Raw genomic sequence first — 21,315 nt, forward strand, 5'->3', positions numbered from 1 at the left:
ATGGCAAGCACATGAAAGGCCATACGTCTTCCTTCTTACAGGGGAAGCGCAGTGAAAAGACAGCTGAAAAGGCTGATAAAGGCCACTCCTTTTCCTTTTAATTCTTTTTTTAATCAACATTCAGGGGAATAACATACAATAGTGTGTGAACTCCACTCAATAGCGCGCTTAATGAACAGTTCCCTGTCAGTCCGCTACAAAGAAAACCTACTAATAACCGTAAGAACGTGAACAATGACCTGCATTCAGGACCATTCATTGTACAGCAGCTGAACACTTGTTGATCTTAGGTTACCTATTGATCGTGCTCATGATTCGGAAGCTAAATATACTCCTCCTTAGGGTGGGTACAGTTCGGGGAAGCCCCGATAGCACATCCTGGCCAGACGGCGGACAACCGGACAAGACGAGGACGGTATGTATGTTAGCTGAGAAAATTTCAGAAAGCTACATTTCAGAAAGCGATATTTTATCAAGTTGTATCCACGTTGTACCATTAACCTCGCACTGTGTTGTTGTGTTAAACAAATAGAAAAGGTCCCGTTTGCAGTCAACTTGTTTGGAAAGAACAGCTATAGAGGCCATCTGGTCATGTTTAATAGGCTATAGGTTAAATCAATTAACCTGGTCACTTATTAACAGCAGAATTAATTTTGTGAACGTTAACATATAGTAGTCATCAAAAGACGTTGGTTGTGAACAAACGTATGCGTGTTTTGTTGTTCTGGGTACCTCAAATTAAAGCACGCAAGGGCTACTAACACTGAAGGTAAGAGGAAGGTATCAATTTGTTACAGATTCTTAGATCGAAGGATTTAACCGCAATAAGAGTAAAATTGTATCGTTTGGTTTGTTGAATGAATTATCTTAATCTGTCGTCTTGAATAGATGACGCCACCAGAGGGCACTTGGGAAATTAAGACAACAGTTACGAGATCTAGAGAAGAACTGAAGGAAACCACTAAGAAGGCTTGGGGTACAAGGTGCTCCCATCTCCTGCCTCGAGCAACAGTGCGGACCACCACTGTTCACTATCGGAACAAGACCGTACCAGCGAAAGTCAAGGTAAGTCCCTGTCTCATACGTCATACAACAGCTAGGGTTTACAACTGTCACAGCAAATTTAGAACACTCTTTGAACGGTTGTATCTAAATGTCTCGTACACATTTTAGCTATCTTTAGACGGAAAAGTTTGACATTAGGTCCTCGGCTCTGTCATAACTTTGCTAAATATGTTGCAGCAACAACAACAAAAATCACACGACGTGTATGTGACTGAGCCTAAATGTCACCATGCTTTAAAGTAAGGCAACCTTTTTCCCAACATAAGCCTACAGCATACATTCGTATACGGTGATCAAAATTAGGGCACGGAGGCTTATTTGATGTTTATATATATTTGTCTTATTTCATGATTGCCTTGAGAACAAATGTCTTCAGTTTGGTTGAGTTGGATAATGAAACGAGGAAGCTTCTATAGTAGCATAAGGAAGACACACATATAATATGTGCCAATACCCGGAAACAACTGCCTGCTCTGAAAAGTACTTTGTGACATCGATCTGTTTGTTTTGTGGGAAGGGTCGGTGTGTGCAGTGTTGGGTTGTTATGGTTGAGATCATCTTGTTAGTACGTATGTTGACCTAACAAGCTCTTACATGCTGTAAGCACCGCAACCATTCATTAGCAGCAGAACTTAAAATCAAAGGGGAAGTCCCCCTTGTTCCAGTACCTATGTGTACCCGAGTGGCGACGGCTTGGCTATTAGACTATGGATTAGGTCAGATTGAAGACCTCCCGGCCAGGCTGTAAAATTTTGGATTTTACTACTTAGTTTCCCAAGACCACGAAAAATTAAGATACGTTACGAAAACAAGAGAAAACTTGCCCAAGTAACCATGAAACAAACCTTTAGAATTTCATACTCTCCAAGCAGAGGAGGGGTTCCGGCTGTGTTTTTAGGCGTTTTTGTCGGGCTTCCTTCTTTGTCATTTTTATTTTTTAGAAAGCCCGACAAGAACGCCTAAAAACACACGTCAAAACCAGCCGGAACCCCTCCTCTGCTTGGAGAGTAAGAATTTCATACTAATACAGTACTATTATGACCCTACCTGCTTAATGCGCAAGCACTTGTGTGTCAACTTAAAGTGTAACTTAGTGCCATTTCATCCTCCATATATTTTGTGTACATACAGGAATACTAGTATGTACTGTTAAAGGACCTATTCAAGTACTTTCTTCCTTTTATTCTAGGCACCACAAAAATGTCCTGCCATATTGCCCACCCCTGTGGTAAGTATTACTATCACATCACAAGGTTGCTACCCGCTGCACGCGTTCGTTAAGTACCTGTAAATAAGTCAATTTTGATTAGACATTCCTGATGAATAACGTCATAGTTTAAGTAGCACGATAACAATTTCTCAAATTCCTTCTTACTTTTCTTATTGGGGTAACAACTATCCCAGACAAATTAAGCTTACTACTTATACTACTTAAATATGTATCATCCAAAAGTCTGCTTCATAATTTTTGTCTTTTTCCAACGTTGAAGTAAATGCAAAATCAACGTAAATCTTAGAGAATTGTTTTCATTTCCAGAAGGCAGGTTAATAATGATTTTCCTCAACGTTTCTGGATCTTGCATGTTTGCTTACATTTTGTCGTCATTGTTTCAACACAGACAGCGCACGCGCAGAAGGAAAAAAGGGCGGCGTGGCAACTACTTCTTTCCACAGCTCATAGTGACCAGACAAACGTAAGTGCACAACTTATGACAGGGTTTTGCATTAGTTGCCAGGTTAAGGTAGCAAAAGTAAGAAAACAATATCATTACTTATCAATATGACTTTAACAAATAATACTTTGCATTTATGCCCTCCATTTAAAGGCGACTGAAGCCAACGGTGACGAGCAAGAACGACAGACGAACGAAGCAGTCGTTGCCGAGTAAGCGCCATGTAAACTGTTTTTATCTTCAATAACGACGTTAAAAACTAACACTTTTCTTTTAATGAAATTTGCACTTGTAGCCTTCATTAGTAGTGAATGTTCTGATAAGTGTCATTTTGGATTCCTCACAGTGCTATTTTCATTGAATGAAATCACAATGGAAATCTTTTACTTTGGCGTTTGAATATTTAGAAGAAAACAGCAGCTTTTCCATCATTACTTATCTGTACATTTGTAAAATAAGTACTTTTTGTGGGCTTATAGTGACGATCGTGAAGACACCGACAGAAATACTGAGGATTCTGACGTCGACGATGAAATATCGGCCCCACAGGTAATACTATTCAAGTATGCTCCCGTAACGATATAGAGAATCGTATTTGCATTATAGAATATTTATGGCCTGCTTTTTCCCCAACGTTGGTGGTGCAAACTGCATTTTTCCAAGAAACTATAGCATACCATATTTATAGCATAACATGAAACATGAGCAACGAACACAACCGATGCTCAACATTTTACAAATATTTTAAGGAACACAATTCTGCTGCACTGAATGAGGTCAGTGGCGAAGAGCGCAACACTATCAGTTCACCAGAAGTTTGCCAAGAGGAGGACCCCGTACTTGCCAGGCAAGTAATAAATTATACCAATATTATGTCAAACTTTTAATTTCTAAATCAAAGGATGTCCTTTATCATAAAACGATCTAGGATATATATGTCTTTTATACAAGTTACGAAACATTGATGTCGATTACATGTACATCAATGTTTTAGGATATTCAAAGTCTGATCAAGCTTTGATGTAGCCGAAGTAACTCATTTTGGTCCGACTGTCTTGTGTTGAAAAATACAGTTATGATGACAAAGACATCGACGACGGGCGCACCACGTCTTCGGAATGCAACTTTGAAGAAAAACCGCCTGAACTCCAGGTAATTTGATTTATCTTTATGTTTATCTTACTCGCTGATAAATGTTCCAAATAATTAGGTTAAGTAAAATTAGGCTATGTCACAGACGAATTCGTTAAGTAATTCATGTACAAACCCAGTGCTCTGTGAATTATGCCATTTTAAAGATTGTTTAATGATATTGCCTCAAGCAAGGCATCAAAGTAACAAGCTGTTTCCAAAATTGTTCACAAAATGTCAGTAAAGAAAATAACCCTATATATTCCAGGCAACACTGAAGAGATGCCCAAGTTCCGATTCCCTCTTCAACAAAGGACCCAGCCTAGTCAACCGCCCGTGGAACGTCTATGGCCCGGCCACGTACGGCTATGCACCGTATAAACAGGACAATAAGAAACGCTGGGACGCACTCACAATACTGCTGGCGGTTTTCTCTACCTTGGCGTTTGTGACTTTGTGTATCACCCTTGCCTTGCTTTGGATCAAAGTGTTACCAGGTACAATATAGCTTTGTTATCATAATTTTTTTAAACATAAAAAAAAACTAAAACACGACTGAAATACATATGAAGGAGTACACAAGATTCAAGACTAAAATACAGTACATATAATTTTTTACGCGCTTGACTTGAACTATGGTCTGCATCATAAATAGAATAACATCAGCCTGTGATTTTCAGGTTTAGACCGGGGTCCAGTACCAGACTGGCTCAGACAGAGGTACTCCTTCCCGGAGCTGGAGAACTGGTGGAGACTGGGGCTACTGGACCACATACAGCCTCCCACGGCCACGCCCACACCAACACCAACCCCTGAACCTACCATAACCGAATGTAAGTAACGTTTGTGAAAAATCAGACCACAGTAACAGAACTTTTAAGCCACAATCGAACACCCTAGTAAACGCTACTTTAGCTACCAAAACTCAATAACGAGGTCGATTTGGGGCCTCCTGCTGGCTTTCCTTGGTTTCAGGTTTTGTCTATCTTGTTTAGCACTTTCTGGCCATACACGGTCTTACATTTTTGGTGGAAGGTGGCGTTTTGAGTAGGGAACAAATGATATAGATCCGGAGCCCATAGTAGCTTGTTGTGACGGTGCTAGAAGTTACTTTAACTTACATCCTCTTACTTACTCCTATCATTCATTCTAGATTGCGGCAACGCCGCTCTGAACGCCTTAAACCACGGAGAGTACAGCTGCACACATTTAGAGTACTACCGCATCTCCGTTCGCCTCTGCATCGCCAACTGTGAGGTTGGCTACAAGACCGATGATCCGGGCCTCCTATTCTGCGACCGCGGCCGATGGGCGCCGATCGCGCCCGAAGTGGTCTCGACATTAATCGGAATCGGCCGAGCCATAGACGCCATGCCCAGAGACGACGCCCGAGTATTTGAAGAACTGGGCATCGCCGACGACATTTACGTCGACGTCATCGCCAACGTTCTCACGAAGCTTGACGTCGCTGGCACCCTCTCACCGGCCACGATACGATGGTACCTTCAGCCATTCTCCAGCGGGAATATCATCGGGGACCCCTCCATCGTACGGCAGGGGCTGAATCTGATCGGACTGTACACCATTCAACGGATTTCGAATTTGTTTTTCTTAGAAGTGCTGTCGGAACTCGGTAGGCTTCTTCTGAATTTTTAGATACTATCTTTGAAAATGGAAGAAATGACGCCATATGTTTTTTTCATATATCATAGATGATCATAAGCCGTCATGTGAACGGAAACTTCTGTTTTTTATGCTTTCACATTAAAAGCTCCTTCACAACTTTATTCTATTTCACATGTATGTACTGTCATGTGTGATATCTAAGGTTAACCGGGAAGGTTCTGTACGTTTACAGAAACCAATGGAGCGTCCAGGAGGCCAACATGTAGAATGGTCGATTGTGCAAAGGAGTCAGGACTACCAGAGGTAAGAATCTTCAGGATCTTCATCAGATTATGAAAGATTCGAATAATTAATTTGTATATTCGGATAATTTACACATATTTGCAATGGCCATCTCTAACAACTATAGTTGCAACATTTCACTGGTTTCACTTACTGCGCCAAATAGTAATGTAATTGCAATACTAAGAGTGTTCATATATCACATTTTGTAAGGTTGAAAGCAATGGCCACATCGACTACACAGTGACTACATACCAGGCTAAAGTTGCTGTTGTCTGTGACCGCGGGTTCGTTCCTCGGTCTCCCACTCTGGAGTGCCTAGCTGACGGCAGCTGGGATCAGATAGCTGCATGTGAAGCCGGTAAGCAAAATGTTTAATTCAAATTTCTTTGTAAATTCCATGTACGTTAACTTTGAATTTTGCGGCAAAATGCAAAGTGAAACAATGAAGAACTTCTCTAACCTGTCATTGCAATCTATTGTTTTCAGTATGGTGCGATGAGCCTGAGACAGTCCCCAATGGCTGGTACACATGTGAGGGGCACAACTTTCCCGACAAGTGTAACATCAACTGTGAGCTGGGGTTCCACCCGACTGGGAATGACGCCTTGGGCTGCGGCTGGACCGGGAACTGGACCGTCGTGCCGAGGTCTGACTCTTCGACCACAGGCGTGGAAAATGCTCTCATAGCAGGTAGGCATGAGGTTGTACATAACGTCATATATCTGTCGACCGATAAACAGCCTGGTCTTTTCTTTTATGATCGTATACATGTATATCATATGTGAAGAATATCTTCATTAAATGGTATCCCTCCTTTTTCAGATCATGTATCTCCAGGGGGCCTGTCGTGTGCCATTGCAGACTGTGGGAGCATTCCAGTAAGAACATATCTTTCTCATTGTTATCAGTTTCGATCACCAATGTGACAGTGGTTCTAGCTGCAGACCTTTTGCCATGCAACAATTATCAAGTATCAAGATGATAGTGTTGGACTTGCATTTTTTTAGGTGCCTAGCAATGGGCGACTGAACTGTTCCGGTACAACCTACGAAGAGCAGTGTGATCTGACCTGTGATGAAGGATACGAAGCTCCTTTTTGGGCAGATTTTCACTGCACGGCCGATGAAACATGGAGCGCCGTTCCAACATGTAGACCAGGTATGCTAAAACTTCTATGACTTACTGTCACTTCTAAACACGTTGTCAGTATTCTATACATCTGTATTATTGTGTAATTATTCAATAACGATTGAGGGCTATCTAAGCCCTAAACCTTTTGACCAATTACTGACGTCGCGTACGGTCACGTGACCTAATCAATTGGTCATCCAAACCTGACGACCAAGAGTAGAGGCAACAAAGCATTCGCTGCCTTTCCTTAAATCTTTATTGTTGGAATGCAGTTCAGCTACCGATAGTTATACTAACTGAAAGGGTTACTTGTTACAGTGGATTGTGGGCAGCCTCCGTGGTTTTCACACACCTCCATGCACTGTGAGGAGGGTTTCCATTACCCAAATATCTGCAACGTCACCTGTGATGTCGGTTACCAACGAACCATTGCAGAAAACCCGGTTTGCGGAAAGGACGCGATGTGGCGTTTTATCACAGCTGGAAATATGAGTGAAGGTATGGCCCAATGGCAACAATCTGATACAGACATCAGACAATTTAAAGTATCTTGTTTGTTTGAAAGTTATCAAATCTATAAAAAAACTACGTACCTTGAAACAAAGAAGGTAGAATCATATCACCTCATAGATATCGCCTTTTTCTCAGACCTGAACAACAATAGAGGCCAAGCTGACCTGTTCTGTGAAAAAAAGGACTGTGGACCTCTGCAGGTACGTTTTGAAATTGTTTGTTATTGGAATCCAACATTTATATCAATATTTGTATTGACTTCATCTATAAACAATATATGAGGTCCTCAACTAAAAAGTATGTGCTCGTTCTTTTCTCGCAGAACCCACAGAATGGCAGCATCAATTGTACAGGAACAAAGTACCAAGACTACTGTCTGTTGGACTGTGACCCCGGGTATAAGAATGCCGACGACAACTCTGCCATTCTTCACTCTCTACACAAGTACACCTGTATGGCTGACAGCAACTGGAGCGAACAACCGAGGTAGTGGTCAATCATCTAACTTTATTGCAGTTCCCCTTCCTTTTCATTAATCCAATGCGCAAAAGAGCAGGATGTTTTCCTTTGTTTCTAATTGATGCATATTATGCCGTGACCACAGGTGCACACCGTCCAACGTTTGTCTTCTGGGACGTCACAACTGCCATGCGGAACACGGTATTTGTGACGTCACGGGCCATCAGATGTACAACTGCAGATGTAGAGGAGGAACCTTTGGGGACGGAATAAACTGCGAACGGCTGATGTGTCCGCCATTACCTGTAAGTGTCTTTAAAACGTCTACTCTTAATACAGATTTAAAGCACATGTTGCTGAAATTTTATTTCACTTTTAAATCTCTGTGCTCGCTACTATCAACAGCATGTGAGTATATTGGTTCAGGGGTTGGATACGCTCAGAATACATTGATTTCTTTTGTAAATGGTTGAAGCTTGACTCAAAGTTTCAAGTGTTGCCATGCTAATGTTTTCTGACATTACGCCGTTTTAATTGTTGACTTAGGTTGCCACACCGCCCAATGGATTCTTCACGTGTGCCAGGCAGAATACAACTATTACAGTGGATGTGGTAACACAGCCAAGCTTAAGCTTTTGCTCCACAGCTAACGAGACGTCAGTTGAAGATGAACAGGAGTACGAAGTGTCGTGCGTCCTGCACTGTTCACATGGGTTCAGACAGAACCTGTTTGTGGAGTACTGGTGCAGTAGTGACGGGAACTGGACCATTCCTCACGACTTGAACAACACGGAAATAGACATTTGTGAAGGCAAGTTTAATAGAATGTTTTACTTAAATGTTTGATGATACGTTTTAACATAAACGTTCATGGCATAGCAAAGCGTCTTCTTGTAATGACAATGAATGTGAGACTGATGCAATATACACATCAGCCTATAAAGAAGGGAATGTGTCATCAATATCACGTTTCTTCATGAAAAGTGTGGTCCAAGCGCACACTGATCACCCTACTTTGGAAACTCTTTTTTTTTACAGATGTAGACGAGTGTAGCAACAACAACGGTGGCTGTGCCCACAACTGTGTGAACACAGCAGGCAGCTACCACTGTACTTGTAGGACCGGCTATCAGCTATCAGGAACACACGACTGCATAGGTAAGTGTTGCATAATCTTAGACATACATTGTAGTTCCTTCATTCCTTCTACGTTATTGTTCATCTAGTCTGTGTAACGCAAACTCCGCTGTCCGGGGCTTTTATGGCCCCTCCCTGCAGATACTGGGTCTGCCACTGAAGCGCCATTCAACCAGGCTATTATTCATCAAGCTAAGTTTGATCCTCACCTCACCTCACCTAGTCCCATCCTCATCTTGAGGGTCGGGGACCATGGTCGCTTTCAGCACAACAGTATAACCAATAGTGTGTCATATCTCTCATAGTATTCCTTCTATCGTATCACACATGTCTATTTCATTTTATGAAAGAACATTGAACAAAGTATTTTATATCATTTATGATCTAATATGTTACTTACAGACATCGACGAATGTGCCAGTCTGAATGGTGGCTGTGATCATGGATGTGTAAATACAGAAGGGAGCTTTTACTGTACCTGTCGGTCAGGATACCAACTTTCTGGGACAACAAGCTGCAACGGTGAGTATCTACCATATCGTAAGATGTTGAACCTTTGACCAATAGTGATTCACACAGGTGCAATATAATGCTGTAAAAGGTTTTCTATTGGACCATAATCATCTTAATGTTAGCTATAGAGAATACATCAAATTATCTTTAACACAAATACACCGTGCGAAGACATCGGCATGACTTCTAAGCACGCTGTTTTATCATTACTCTTTTGCAGATATCAACGAGTGTGACAGCGACAACGGTGGTTGTGACCACAACTGCACGAATACAGCAGGAGGTTATCACTGCACCTGTAGAGATGGCTATCAACTCTCCGGATCGCATAACTGCACTGGTATGTATCAGTGAAACCCAGCTTCTTAATTCTCAATTCGTCATCCCCCATAACGAATACCTGATTACACATCTATCATTAAGTTATCACTCCGCATTGTTTCATTCTGTACCATCTTATCATTTCTATTCTGGCAAAAATTAGATACCTGTATGTAGCACATAAAAGCTAATGGAATATATTCTTTACAGATATAGACGAATGTGCTATGGGGTATGATGGCTGTGATCACAACTGTGTGAATACTGTAGGGAGCTATTACTGCACCTGTTCACCAGGGTACCAACTTTCTGGGACAACAAGCTGCATTGGTGCGTATCTACTAGCTTGTAGTTTTGGTAAAATGGTTTTACTTACAACAGCTGACAAGATAAAGCTCTATCAAACAACATACCCCCAATAGTCACAATGAGATACAACCATAGAACTGCTTAAGACACATGCCCTGGAGTTATTTCAACATCTTCAAATAAGCTCCAATGACATCACAGAGCATTGTGGTACTATTCATGTTTACAGATATCAACGAGTGCAACAGCAACAATGGTGGATGTGACCACAACTGTACTAATACAGCAGGAGGCTACTACTGTACATGTACAACCGGCTTTCAGCTGTCGGGATCACACGACTGCTCAGGTAAATCGAGTACTACAATATATCATTGCAGATGTACTTGATTTTGACCTCGTCATTTTCTTTTGAGATCAGTCCTATATACAAGCTAATCAAAAACGTTTCACGTCATCACATTTTATTCTGATATATACTATATAATATATGCTGTATTACCTGTATCACAGACGTAGACGAATGTGCAATGGCGAACGGTGGCTGTGGTCATGACTGCGTGAATACAGAGGGAAGCTATCACTGTACCTGCCGGACAGGATACCAACTTTCTGGGACAAAGAACTGCATTGGTGCGTATTGACCATATGTAGCCTTAGTTGTATGAAGACTTTACTTGCAATCATTGACCAAGCATTTTTAGATCACCCCCCTTTGATTTAATTAGTCACAACTGGATCCAATCATATAACCTGTAACAGTGAGCAGAGTCGCCAGTGTGCTTGATGACAGTGTTGTGCTTTCCATTTTTCGCAGATGTCGACGAGTGTAGCAACAACAATGGCGGCTGTGACCACGACTGTAGGAACACAATTGGCAGCTACTTTTGTTCATGTAGAGGTGGCTACCAACTATCAGGCATACACGACTGCATAGGTAAAAATATCAACGTATCATTCGTCATTTTTTTTAGATAATTCATATTGACCATGTCATCTTCTATAACAATGCAGTTCAGCACATATGATAATCACATAATGGCTTAATCTTTACATTTTATCGTATCAACCATGTTCTTTCAAGATAGGTAATTTATAAGGAACTTTCATACATGTTTACAGTTATAAGCTAATAGAATATGATGTCTACAGATGTAGATGAATGTGCCATCCTGAATGGCGGCTGTGACCACGACTGTACAAATACAGAAGGAAGCTATCATTGTTCCTGTAGGACAGGATACCTTCTTTCTGGAACAAGCTGCAGCGGTGAGTACCATATGATTACGTAGATATTGATCAGGTTGACTAAAGATTTAAATTGCGGTCGCATGCATAACACTATTATAGTGGCGCAACGGCAGAGCGTTCGCCTCAGAACCAAGAGGTCCCGAGTTCGAATCCTGTCATGTCACCGATCTTGTGCCCTTGGGAAAGGCACTTTACACGACTTTCCTCACTCCACCCAGGTGTAAATGGATACCTGACTTCGGTTGGGGGAGGTTGTATTGAGGTCACCTGGTGGCGCCGAATGGCAGCCGCCCAGACCGATGCGACAATTCCACATAATGCAAGTGTGGATAAGATATGTATATGTATATGTTGTGTATTATGTGAAACCTGTAAACCCTGAATCAATTCAGCACTAGAAAGGCTGCCGTTGCGGGTAATTTCTGACCAATAAAAAACATTCTTTTTTTATACATATCTGGTTTGGTTTGAATAGCAGCAACCATAGTTCCCCAACAGAACCAAGTATTATACTTGTTTTGAACTCGCTTTCTAACGTTGTTTTGTGTTGATTTGTTTCCAGATATTAACGAGTGCAACAGCAACAATGGCGGCTGTAACCACAACTGTATGAACACAGTGGGGAGTTATCATTGTACCTGCAGAGGCGGCTATCACCTGTCAGGAACACACAACTGTATCGGTGAATATCATATCATATCATATCTTACTTAACTTTGATCGCATTATTCTGTTTCATTGGCTCTATGATACCTTGGATACCCAAGTACTGTACTCTATCAGTCAATACTGTACTACAGACATGAATGTATGTGACACCTAATGCAATGTGCCTGCTACAGACACGAACGAATGTTCCAGTCACAATGGCGGCTGTGACCACGACTGTATGAATACAGCAGGGAGCTACCACTGTACCTGTAGGACCGGCTATCAGCTGTCTGGATCACACGACTGTATAGGTAAATCTTACTATATATTATTTATGAACTTGACTTTGACCACATCATTTTCTCTCATGATCAGTTTGGTATCTAATTCAATCAAAATCATCACATCAACCTATTGTCATTGTTTCACACATGTAGCTACACACTGCATTTCAACCATGTCATCTTCCGTATCAGATGCAGTGCGGCACATTGGATAATCTAATGCCTTCTTTACTCAACATTTTGTCAGGCCATCTTATACTGATGTTATCTGAAAATTTACAAGAGACTTGCATATAGATATGAAGAACTTTATTGCGCGACTATTGTAGCAGGTACAAAGTATGGCAACAACAGTAAACATAGAACAAGACATAAGTATGGGATAAAACTATTGACTACAACAAAATAAGTATCTTATGTTTTACATTATTAAAGTTGGGCTAATTTTGAGTACCACTATTTTTTCTAATAACAAAACAATCTTTTACATATTTGCCTATTTTAACATTGTATGGGCTGTTGCATTTAAATATATAGTCAAATCTATCTGTGGCATTGAGCGTCTTAAAATCTGAAGTACTTGAATTGAGAGAGGTGAATAACTCATCGCGTAAAGCATCATATTTAGTGCATTCCATAATAAAGTGAAACTCATCCTCTATTCGATTTGGACAGAATGGGCAAAACCTTTGGTCGGGAGCTACATTAAAGTATCTACCTGTTTCTATATTCAATATATGGCTACTGATTCTTAACTGTGTTATTGCTTTGCGGATTTCAACATTGTTCACATCATGAAGATATTTTTCTTGTATGTAATGATTTTTGGATTTGTGAAGAAGGGACAATTTTGAATTAATGCTGACACAACTAAACCACTCTTGTATATGTGCATCCTGTAGTCTGCATTTAAGTTGGTGTTCAATATAGTCTACTTTATAACATTTAGGATTCATCCATATATATCCAAGTCCGTGATAATTGAGAAATAAACTAAGCGAATGTGTTGTCTACAGATGTGGACGAATGTGCCACCCTGAATGGCGGCTGTGCCATCTACTGCACTAATACAGTAGGCAGCTTTAACTGTTTCTGTGGGGCAGGATACCAAGTAGCTGGAGCAAGCTGCAACGGTGCGTACCATATGATTTAACAAGTTATTTAGGTTTGTACTTTTGATTGGAAAAAGTTTCGATTGTAGCTGTATTTCGCAATAGCGCTATCATACAGTATTCCTCGCATCGGTATTCATAATATCGTAATAATGATATGTCAGACATAACATCGAGCTCAACATCGGCAACAGAACCGTAGCATAGAGTTCTTTTGAATTAACATCTGAATGTTCAAAGAAATTCCATTGATGTCCATGACCAGGATGTTCTGAAAACAACTTTTATTTTTCAGATATCAACGAGTGTAACAGCAACAATGGCGGCTGTAACCACAACTGTATGAACACAGTAGGAAGTTACCATTGCACCTGCAGAAGTGGCTATCAACTGTCTGGAACACACAACTGCATCGGTGAATATCATACCATAGCTTCCTCCACTTTGACCACGTTATTATGCCAGTTTCAATAGCTCTTTGGTACCTTGGATAATCATCGACCATTTCATTTAATACGGTACTGTACTATTATATATTATATAGTTGACTGTATTTTGTACCTAATGCAATGTACCTGCTACAGACACGAACGAATGTTCCAGTCACAATGGCGGCTGTGACCACGACTGTGCAAATACAGCAGGAGATTACTACTGTACCTGTAGGACCGGCTTTCAGCTGTCGGGATCACACGACTGTATAGGTAAATCAGACATTGCAATATGGCATTATCAGACCTATTTGATTTTTGACCACATCACTTTCTCTCATAATCAGATGCGGTTAGGCATCTAAGCCAAATTAAAAACCTATCATATCAATCACACTGATATATATATAATACATCATGTCATATATCACAGACATTGACGAATGTGCCATGGCAAATGGTGGCTGTGATCACAACTGTGTGAATGCCGAAGGGAGCTTTTCCTGCACCTGTCGGTCGGGATACCAACTTTCTGGGACAACAAGTTGCAATGGTGAGTAGTTTGTAATAAGTTAAATGAAGCCTATACTTCCAACTTTGACCTAGCTCTTGAGACATCACACCATTGAAACGAATCATTAAGATGGTGAATGGTGGTTGAGACCTTCCTGAGCAGAATATTAAAATATTGTGTGTATGAATTTCTGCAGAAATCAACGAGTGTAGCAATAACAACGGCGGCTGTAACCACAACTGTGTGAACACAGCAGGAAGTTACCATTGCACATGCAGAAGCGGCTATCAGCTGTCTGGAGTACACAACTGTGTCGGTAAGTATCATGGCATATTATAATAAAAATAGCTTGTTTCACTTTGACCACATTATTCTGTATCAATTTCTCTTTGATACCTTGCATCATCAATGACGTCATACCATTCCATTTGATACTGTATTATAGGCTTCTATAGATTTGAATGTAATCAATGATTTCTGAATGTACCTGCAACAGACACGAACGAATGTGCCAGTCTAAATGGAGGCTGTGGCCACAACTGTGTGAATACAGAAGGGAGCTATTACTGCACATGCCGGCCAGGATACCAACTTTCCGGGACAACAGCCTGCATTGGTACGTATATACAGAATACGTTTGCAGATTTCAACTAGAGTTCCACGACCTCATACCTTCGCCAAAGGATTTTAACCTTTATGACTGATGTATTTAGGAGTGTTTCTCATCAATCATAAATCATACCAGTTGATCGCCTTCACCCAAATAACAGAAGTTGTCAATTGCATATTATCATTCCATCTCCATCTTCCAAATCTTCCATGCATTCCTCTCTTCCTCAGTTACAAATGTCACATATTTGAACTCATGGAACACAGCGGGTTTTTAAAATTGTCTCCTTAGAATTAGAATCTGATTTGCATAATTATGGTCCAATCAATCAGCTATCTTCAGCTATCTACATACCAAAAATCTTGAGTTACGTTTGACGAACGTCCAGGAACGGCCGATTCCAAATCTTCCAAATCTTCAAAATCCTCCGGAAATTCCAAATCTTCAAAATCTTCAAAATCTCCCAGATCTTCCCGAAATTTTGGATATTCCGGATATTCCGGATATTCCGGATATTCCGGAAATTCCGGATATTCCGGATATTCCGGATATTCCGGAAATTCCGGAAATTCCGGATATTCCGGATATTCCGGATATTCCGGATATTCCGGAAATTCCGGATATTCCGGATATTCCGGATATTCCGGAAATTCCGGATATTCCGGATATTCCGGATATTCCGGAAATTCCGGAAATTCCGGATATTCCGGATATTCCGGATATTCCGGAAATACCGGATATTCTGGATATTCCGGAAATTCCAAATCTTCCAAACGTTTTTGGTTTTTGGTGAAATCTTCCAAATCTTCCAAATCTTATAGTATCATAACTTTATCTTTACTACAGAAAATAAGGCAATTTGTAGTATATGTACTTAACACATCTTGATTGCAGAGAATCAAGTTTTTATGGGAAAGAAATATGCTGTTGTCATCGGCAAATAGCATATTGTTCTGTTACGAACCAAGTGCATAGAATAATGTGTGTACATCGTAAGACGGGTCAAGTGTCACATAACAGATTAGGTGAGCAGAACTAAAGCATGAACGTCGTATATCGTGTTTCTTTTTGAGGTCATATACGCCTTGTGCCCACCAGGAGCATGCCTGATGTCCGACCGTCTTTCGCGGGGCATTCGGCAGGGCCCTGTCCTGTACAAGACATAGTCAGAGCAACTGACGGGTACCTGTCAAAAACCTGCCAACGAAGGTGACAAACCTTTACAAAAATGCCACCGAGTGCCCACCGAGTGCCCACCGGAGCAACCCGGCACCCTAGCATGTAGGGTAGCGCGAAGGAAACTTTTAGTTGTGACCACGACAGCCGGTGTCCCCCCCCCCCCCCCTCCCAGACGCCAGAACCAAGCCGGGGCTACATCCCCGATGTGACCGTAGCATTAATAACACTAACAACTCAACCAGTTTGGAAAGTCTGATCTATAGTTCCTACATGGAAATAGGAAGCTAACATGTTGTTGCCTAGGTCCCCTCTCCCACCACACGACCTGGCCCGCTTGACGTCATACATGACCCCATGATCACATGATCGCCGCCTTCCTAACGTTTATCAAATAAAGAAAATTCTCTCTTAACAGCATCTTGTGAAATAGAGTCCCGAATACTATATTACGTAATGAATACGAACCTTCTTTTTCTGCTCGCGATCTTCTAACTTTCGCTCCTCTGATGCTGAATTTGACCTCTTCTTTCTCCACATGTTGTCACGACTTTCGATAAGAGGTTACAAATCTCTAAAATCGCTAAGAAATTTGCTGTTTTCTGACACAAAGAACTTCTCGCAAATGTAGCTATAATCCTTCTGGATCCCGGGTAGACGGTCATGTAAGTGATATCCCCTGGTCTGCAGGTGGTGCCTGGACGAGTGATTAATGGCCACCAGAGTCGGGAAACAGCTGGCCTTGCCAGTGACAGCAAGGTATCCGTGATTAATCACCGCCAAGCCGAATAAGCCAGGTCGTACAGCAAGAAGCTTACGCCCATTGCAGAAATTTCCTTATAGATTATGTTAATGAGGCCTTGTCCTGCATGATTTCTGGCTGATATTGAATGAATGAAAGACCTTTATTGTGCATTCATGCCCCGAGGGGCTAGGTACAGGTCGTCTAACTTAACACATGGAACATACAAGGACATAATACAACAATACAAGCTGTAAACATATAGTGTAGACAAAACGTGTTATTAAACTAAGCTAGTCCAGTAGAGTCGACTTCTTCTCGCTTCTTTGTACATGTGTAAATATATGAGCATATTGTTCACCTTTACTTAGCTTCCTAATGATACAAAAATGAAATTCCAATCCTTTACAATTGTGGTATTTTCAAGAAGTATTTTCTTATTAATTATGCAAAATAGGTAGCTATTAGCATCATCGGTATCTATCGATACCTCTCTCTTTTTCAACTATATATGTCACGTGTTTGAGAGTCCTATTTTGAAAGGCAGCAGATTTATAAACTTTCCTTACTAATTATGCAAATTAGCTCCTGATTTGCATAATGAGTATTCGATTATGTAAAGCATTAATCAAGCTATCTACATACCATAAATCAAGACGATCCGTTGACCATAAGTCAAGTTATTCATGTCCAAAGGTCAAAACAAATAAATTGAAAACACCCGCTGCAGCTCCAAACAAGCTGCTTGAAGGCCCAAACATACACAACTTACTTCATGTGGCATGGAATATCTACCACACAAAAATCATGACCGTAGCACTTGCAGAAGATTTGACCTCAAACTTTGGAGCTCTGCTGCAGTACCTTAGGTGCCCGCTAGGACGCCTATCATTGAACTTGACCTTCTCCTTTAATAAACTTACCTATTCACTAAATATCGTGCACAGCCATCAACAGCTTCTCGAGTTATCCTGTCAACAAGCAAATACGCATACATAAACAGCCCGCTGCAGTACCGCAGGAACATGCCATTTGACTCATTTTTGAACTTGACCTCTGTTATCACAATCTCTACGTACCCACCAAAAATCATGCAGGTCCATCAACAACACATCGAGTTATGTTGTCTACATACAAACATACTAACATAAAAAGTCCACTGGAGCACTTTAGGAAAACGCCAGGTGAACCATTTTCGTACATGACCTTGTTTCTACAACCGCCACTTACCTACCAAAAATCAGCAAGATCCGTAAAAGTTTTCTTGACTTATGATCTTGACATACATACGGACCCACTTTACAGCTGGCGTAACCGATAACATAACCTTCCCGCGAAGGCATACCTTCCCGGCGAAGGTAATTATATGACGATATACCCCCATATAGCTTTGAACTTGGCCACAATGAGATTCAACCATAGAACCATAAAGAAACACATACTGTGTCTTTCTGCATTTGAGCTACATTGTCATTACACCATCTTGTAGGATACTTGGATATTTTATGTTGCACCTTTGTCAATATGATATTCCATAAGTTGCCACATCAAGATTATTTGAAGCACACGTTGCCTAGTTCTTTTATATACACACTCACTCTATCTGCTTATCTAATGTACATGTACATATATGTAGCTTTGTTTTTGAGGCAATGTCCCTCCAAATGTCATATAATCACCGAGTAATATATTGTAAAATATTGTCTTTTTTTTCAGGCGTTGGATGCGCACCGCTGTCCCTGTCGCACGGCACCGTCTCCTGTACTAACCAGGCATTCTACAACTCTCAGTGCAGAGTAAGCTGTGACACTGGGTATTACCTTACAGCACCTACCACCCTGGTATGTCAGAACACTGGCACATGGAGCGGCAGTACCCCCAGGTGTTATGGTAAGTTGGTTCTCCCAATGCTTCAACAATGAAATGTTGCTGTTAACGTTCCTCTTAATTTCATTTTTGCCATCATACTTGTATTGAGGTGAAGTGAGGTGCAGATCTGATAACAACACATTCAATCCTCAGATTTAGCCTTTCCAGGACCACAGTCTAAATGTAAAGAGTGATGACTATTGCTAGCTTAACTGATTTGGAAATGTAAACTGATCATTGTCATATATCAATAATAGATGTAGGCCTGCTGCTCTTGTGTACTCATTTTTTCTCTCTACCTTTGTGAATTTATTTCTAGAGTGCAACAGTGAAGTTGACATCATCATGGCAGTAGACATTACTGGCAGCGTTGCGCCTGACATGGACCAAGTACGGCAACTCTTACGTAACCTTGTCAACCGTCTGCCTATTGGATCTGGTACCAACCAGGCAAGAGTGGGTTTGATAAGGTTTGCTGGCGGTGATGACGTGACGATTCCCCTGGCACAAAGTACCGACAAAACCAATCTCCAGAACCAGATTGACATGGTAACGTCAGCCTATTTTGGATTTAATTCTTGTGGAAATAACGTGGGTCCACGTATTGGGAGCCAAGTCTGTGCGTTGGAAAGTTTGTATGACCAGTTCCGTGCGAACAACAGACCGGGTGTCGGACAGATTGCGGTCATGGTAACGGATAGCAGAGAGATTTGGCCATCCACGAACACTATCTCTGAATCCCAGGCATTGAAAAATTCAGGAGTGACGGTTATATGTATTGGTGTGGGCAACATCAACTATGCTGGCATGCGTGAAATGGCAAGCTCCCCTTTTGACGATCATTATTTCGAATCATCCATGAGCAATCTGAATGACCTTGTTGACCTGCTGCACCCCAAAATCTGTAGCTAATTTTTCAAGGCAATATAATTCAGATTGGCGAACTATAATATCTTGATATTCTAACGCTCTTGTAACGTCAGACGTGTATATAATTACAAACACACACACGCACACACACACAGACAGGCACACACACAGAGACAGACACACACAGACACACACACGTATTTACAGTCATGAAAGGGCTTAATATCAAAGGAAACAGTAAATAATCTTCTAGTGACTTTTGGGGGCGTCTAGAATTAATCAATGAGAAGGGTGAAATCGTTTATGCTTACATCGTATTGATGTGTTTATTAAGTATTGATATTGTATATGATCATCGTTTTGATTATGTTGCATTTAAGCCAGCACACTAACAAACCTACTGGTGGCCAACATGTATCGATAACTTTACATAAGCCTCAGCAATGTTGCTATGTAGGATATGTTGAAGTGCTACCATTTGACTGTACAAAGCAGTTCATGATCAGGAAATGACAATTTTGAAAGAATAGTACAAGTAACTATGAATATCATTGTAGATAAACTATACTATCTAAGAATACGCAAAAATGTACACAAAGTTAATGTAGTCATATAGAGTGCAGTGATTGTTTTTGTTCTTGCTCACGCTGCTAACATATATATTTTGGAGCTTTATATTTAGGGTGGAATGCAACACAGAGCAATTAGTATTGAGTTGTCAGTTTTACTTAACGGATACTGACCTTGTGTTAGGACTGTGCAAAGACAAACTAAAGCGAATAAGGCTTAGGTGGTGATTAAATATCGTTTTGCAAAACAATCGTTTGCATCTCATTTTTATAAGTTGATCTGTAGCAGGGTCGAATGTAGACCAAGGCACCTCGATAGTCATTATCATCAGTCTTTGTGATTGAACATGATACAATTTGATACGTTGTCACACACAGCATCTCATGATGGGTACATGGGATTCAGTATACCATACACCATCGGCAGCTGTACCCTCAGTTGTATTTGTGACTCTTGAAGAACAATACCTGGAAATTACAATACGACACAGAACTACCATCGCTAAATTACGAACCAGTTGCCACAAAATGCGAATTGAATCAGGAAATCATAACCGGAATTCTCTAGAGCAAAGAACCTGTCAATTTTGTACCTCAAATTGATTGCAAGTTATGTATGTTAATCATAGAAATGTCATATCTAGTCGTATGACGGAAAGATTGATAATGGAGCTAGACACTTATGAACTATAGTATGCAGCATGTGTTGAAGTGCATTTGTCAATTCTTTTCGTAAGAGGACACAGTGTCATCTTTGAAGCAAAGTATCCGTAAGTGTCATTGTACCCAAGTAAGAAAAAAATACCCAGTATACTATTTTACAATCTCACAAGATAGGACACAGCCACCATTTATGATCCTTCGTGTAGTAATATGTTGGAAGTGCCATTTGGCTATCATGTTTGGTGCTAAGGTGTTAATTTTATTTCTAGCGACCACTAACCTGGTGTCAGGAAATGTGCTGATGTTTGACAATGTGTGTTTGTGTGTGTGCATGCGTGTGTTTGTTTGTTTGTGTCAAATATACTGTAATACTGTAATCAAAGCTTAATAAAGACAAAATAGTGCTTTGA

The 21,315-nt window shown here is 40.8% G+C and overlaps 1 protein-coding gene across 1 annotated transcript; it reads left to right on the forward strand.

Moving 5' to 3' along the window:
• The first annotated feature begins 111 nt into the window (after positions 1-111).
• Positions 112-21,237, forward strand: LOC136442112 (uncharacterized). Its single transcript, XM_066438737.1, has 39 exons — positions 112-415; positions 889-1,065; positions 2,255-2,293; positions 2,685-2,759; positions 2,892-2,950; positions 3,218-3,287; positions 3,488-3,585; positions 3,812-3,890; positions 4,138-4,366; positions 4,550-4,702; positions 5,023-5,502; positions 5,728-5,798; positions 5,991-6,138; positions 6,267-6,470; positions 6,603-6,658; positions 6,788-6,938; positions 7,230-7,409; positions 7,560-7,624; positions 7,747-7,910; positions 8,029-8,188; positions 8,430-8,694; positions 8,922-9,041; positions 9,423-9,542; positions 9,754-9,873; positions 10,065-10,184; positions 10,393-10,512; positions 10,677-10,796; positions 10,981-11,100; positions 11,316-11,432; positions 11,977-12,096; positions 12,257-12,376; positions 13,366-13,482; positions 13,757-13,876; positions 14,046-14,165; positions 14,326-14,445; positions 14,603-14,722; positions 14,903-15,022; positions 18,651-18,824; positions 19,123-21,237. The coding sequence occupies exons 1-39, from the start codon at positions 311-313 to the stop codon at positions 19,713-19,715; spliced, it is 5,709 nt and encodes a 1,902-aa protein (XP_066294834.1). The 5' UTR covers positions 112-310; the 3' UTR covers positions 19,716-21,237.
• The last annotated feature ends 78 nt before the right edge of the window (positions 21,238-21,315 follow it).

Source organism: Branchiostoma lanceolatum, chromosome 9 (assembly GCF_035083965.1).
Source record: "Branchiostoma lanceolatum isolate klBraLanc5 chromosome 9, klBraLanc5.hap2, whole genome shotgun sequence".
In the NCBI taxonomy this organism is placed as follows: domain Eukaryota; kingdom Metazoa; phylum Chordata; class Leptocardii; order Amphioxiformes; family Branchiostomatidae; genus Branchiostoma; species Branchiostoma lanceolatum.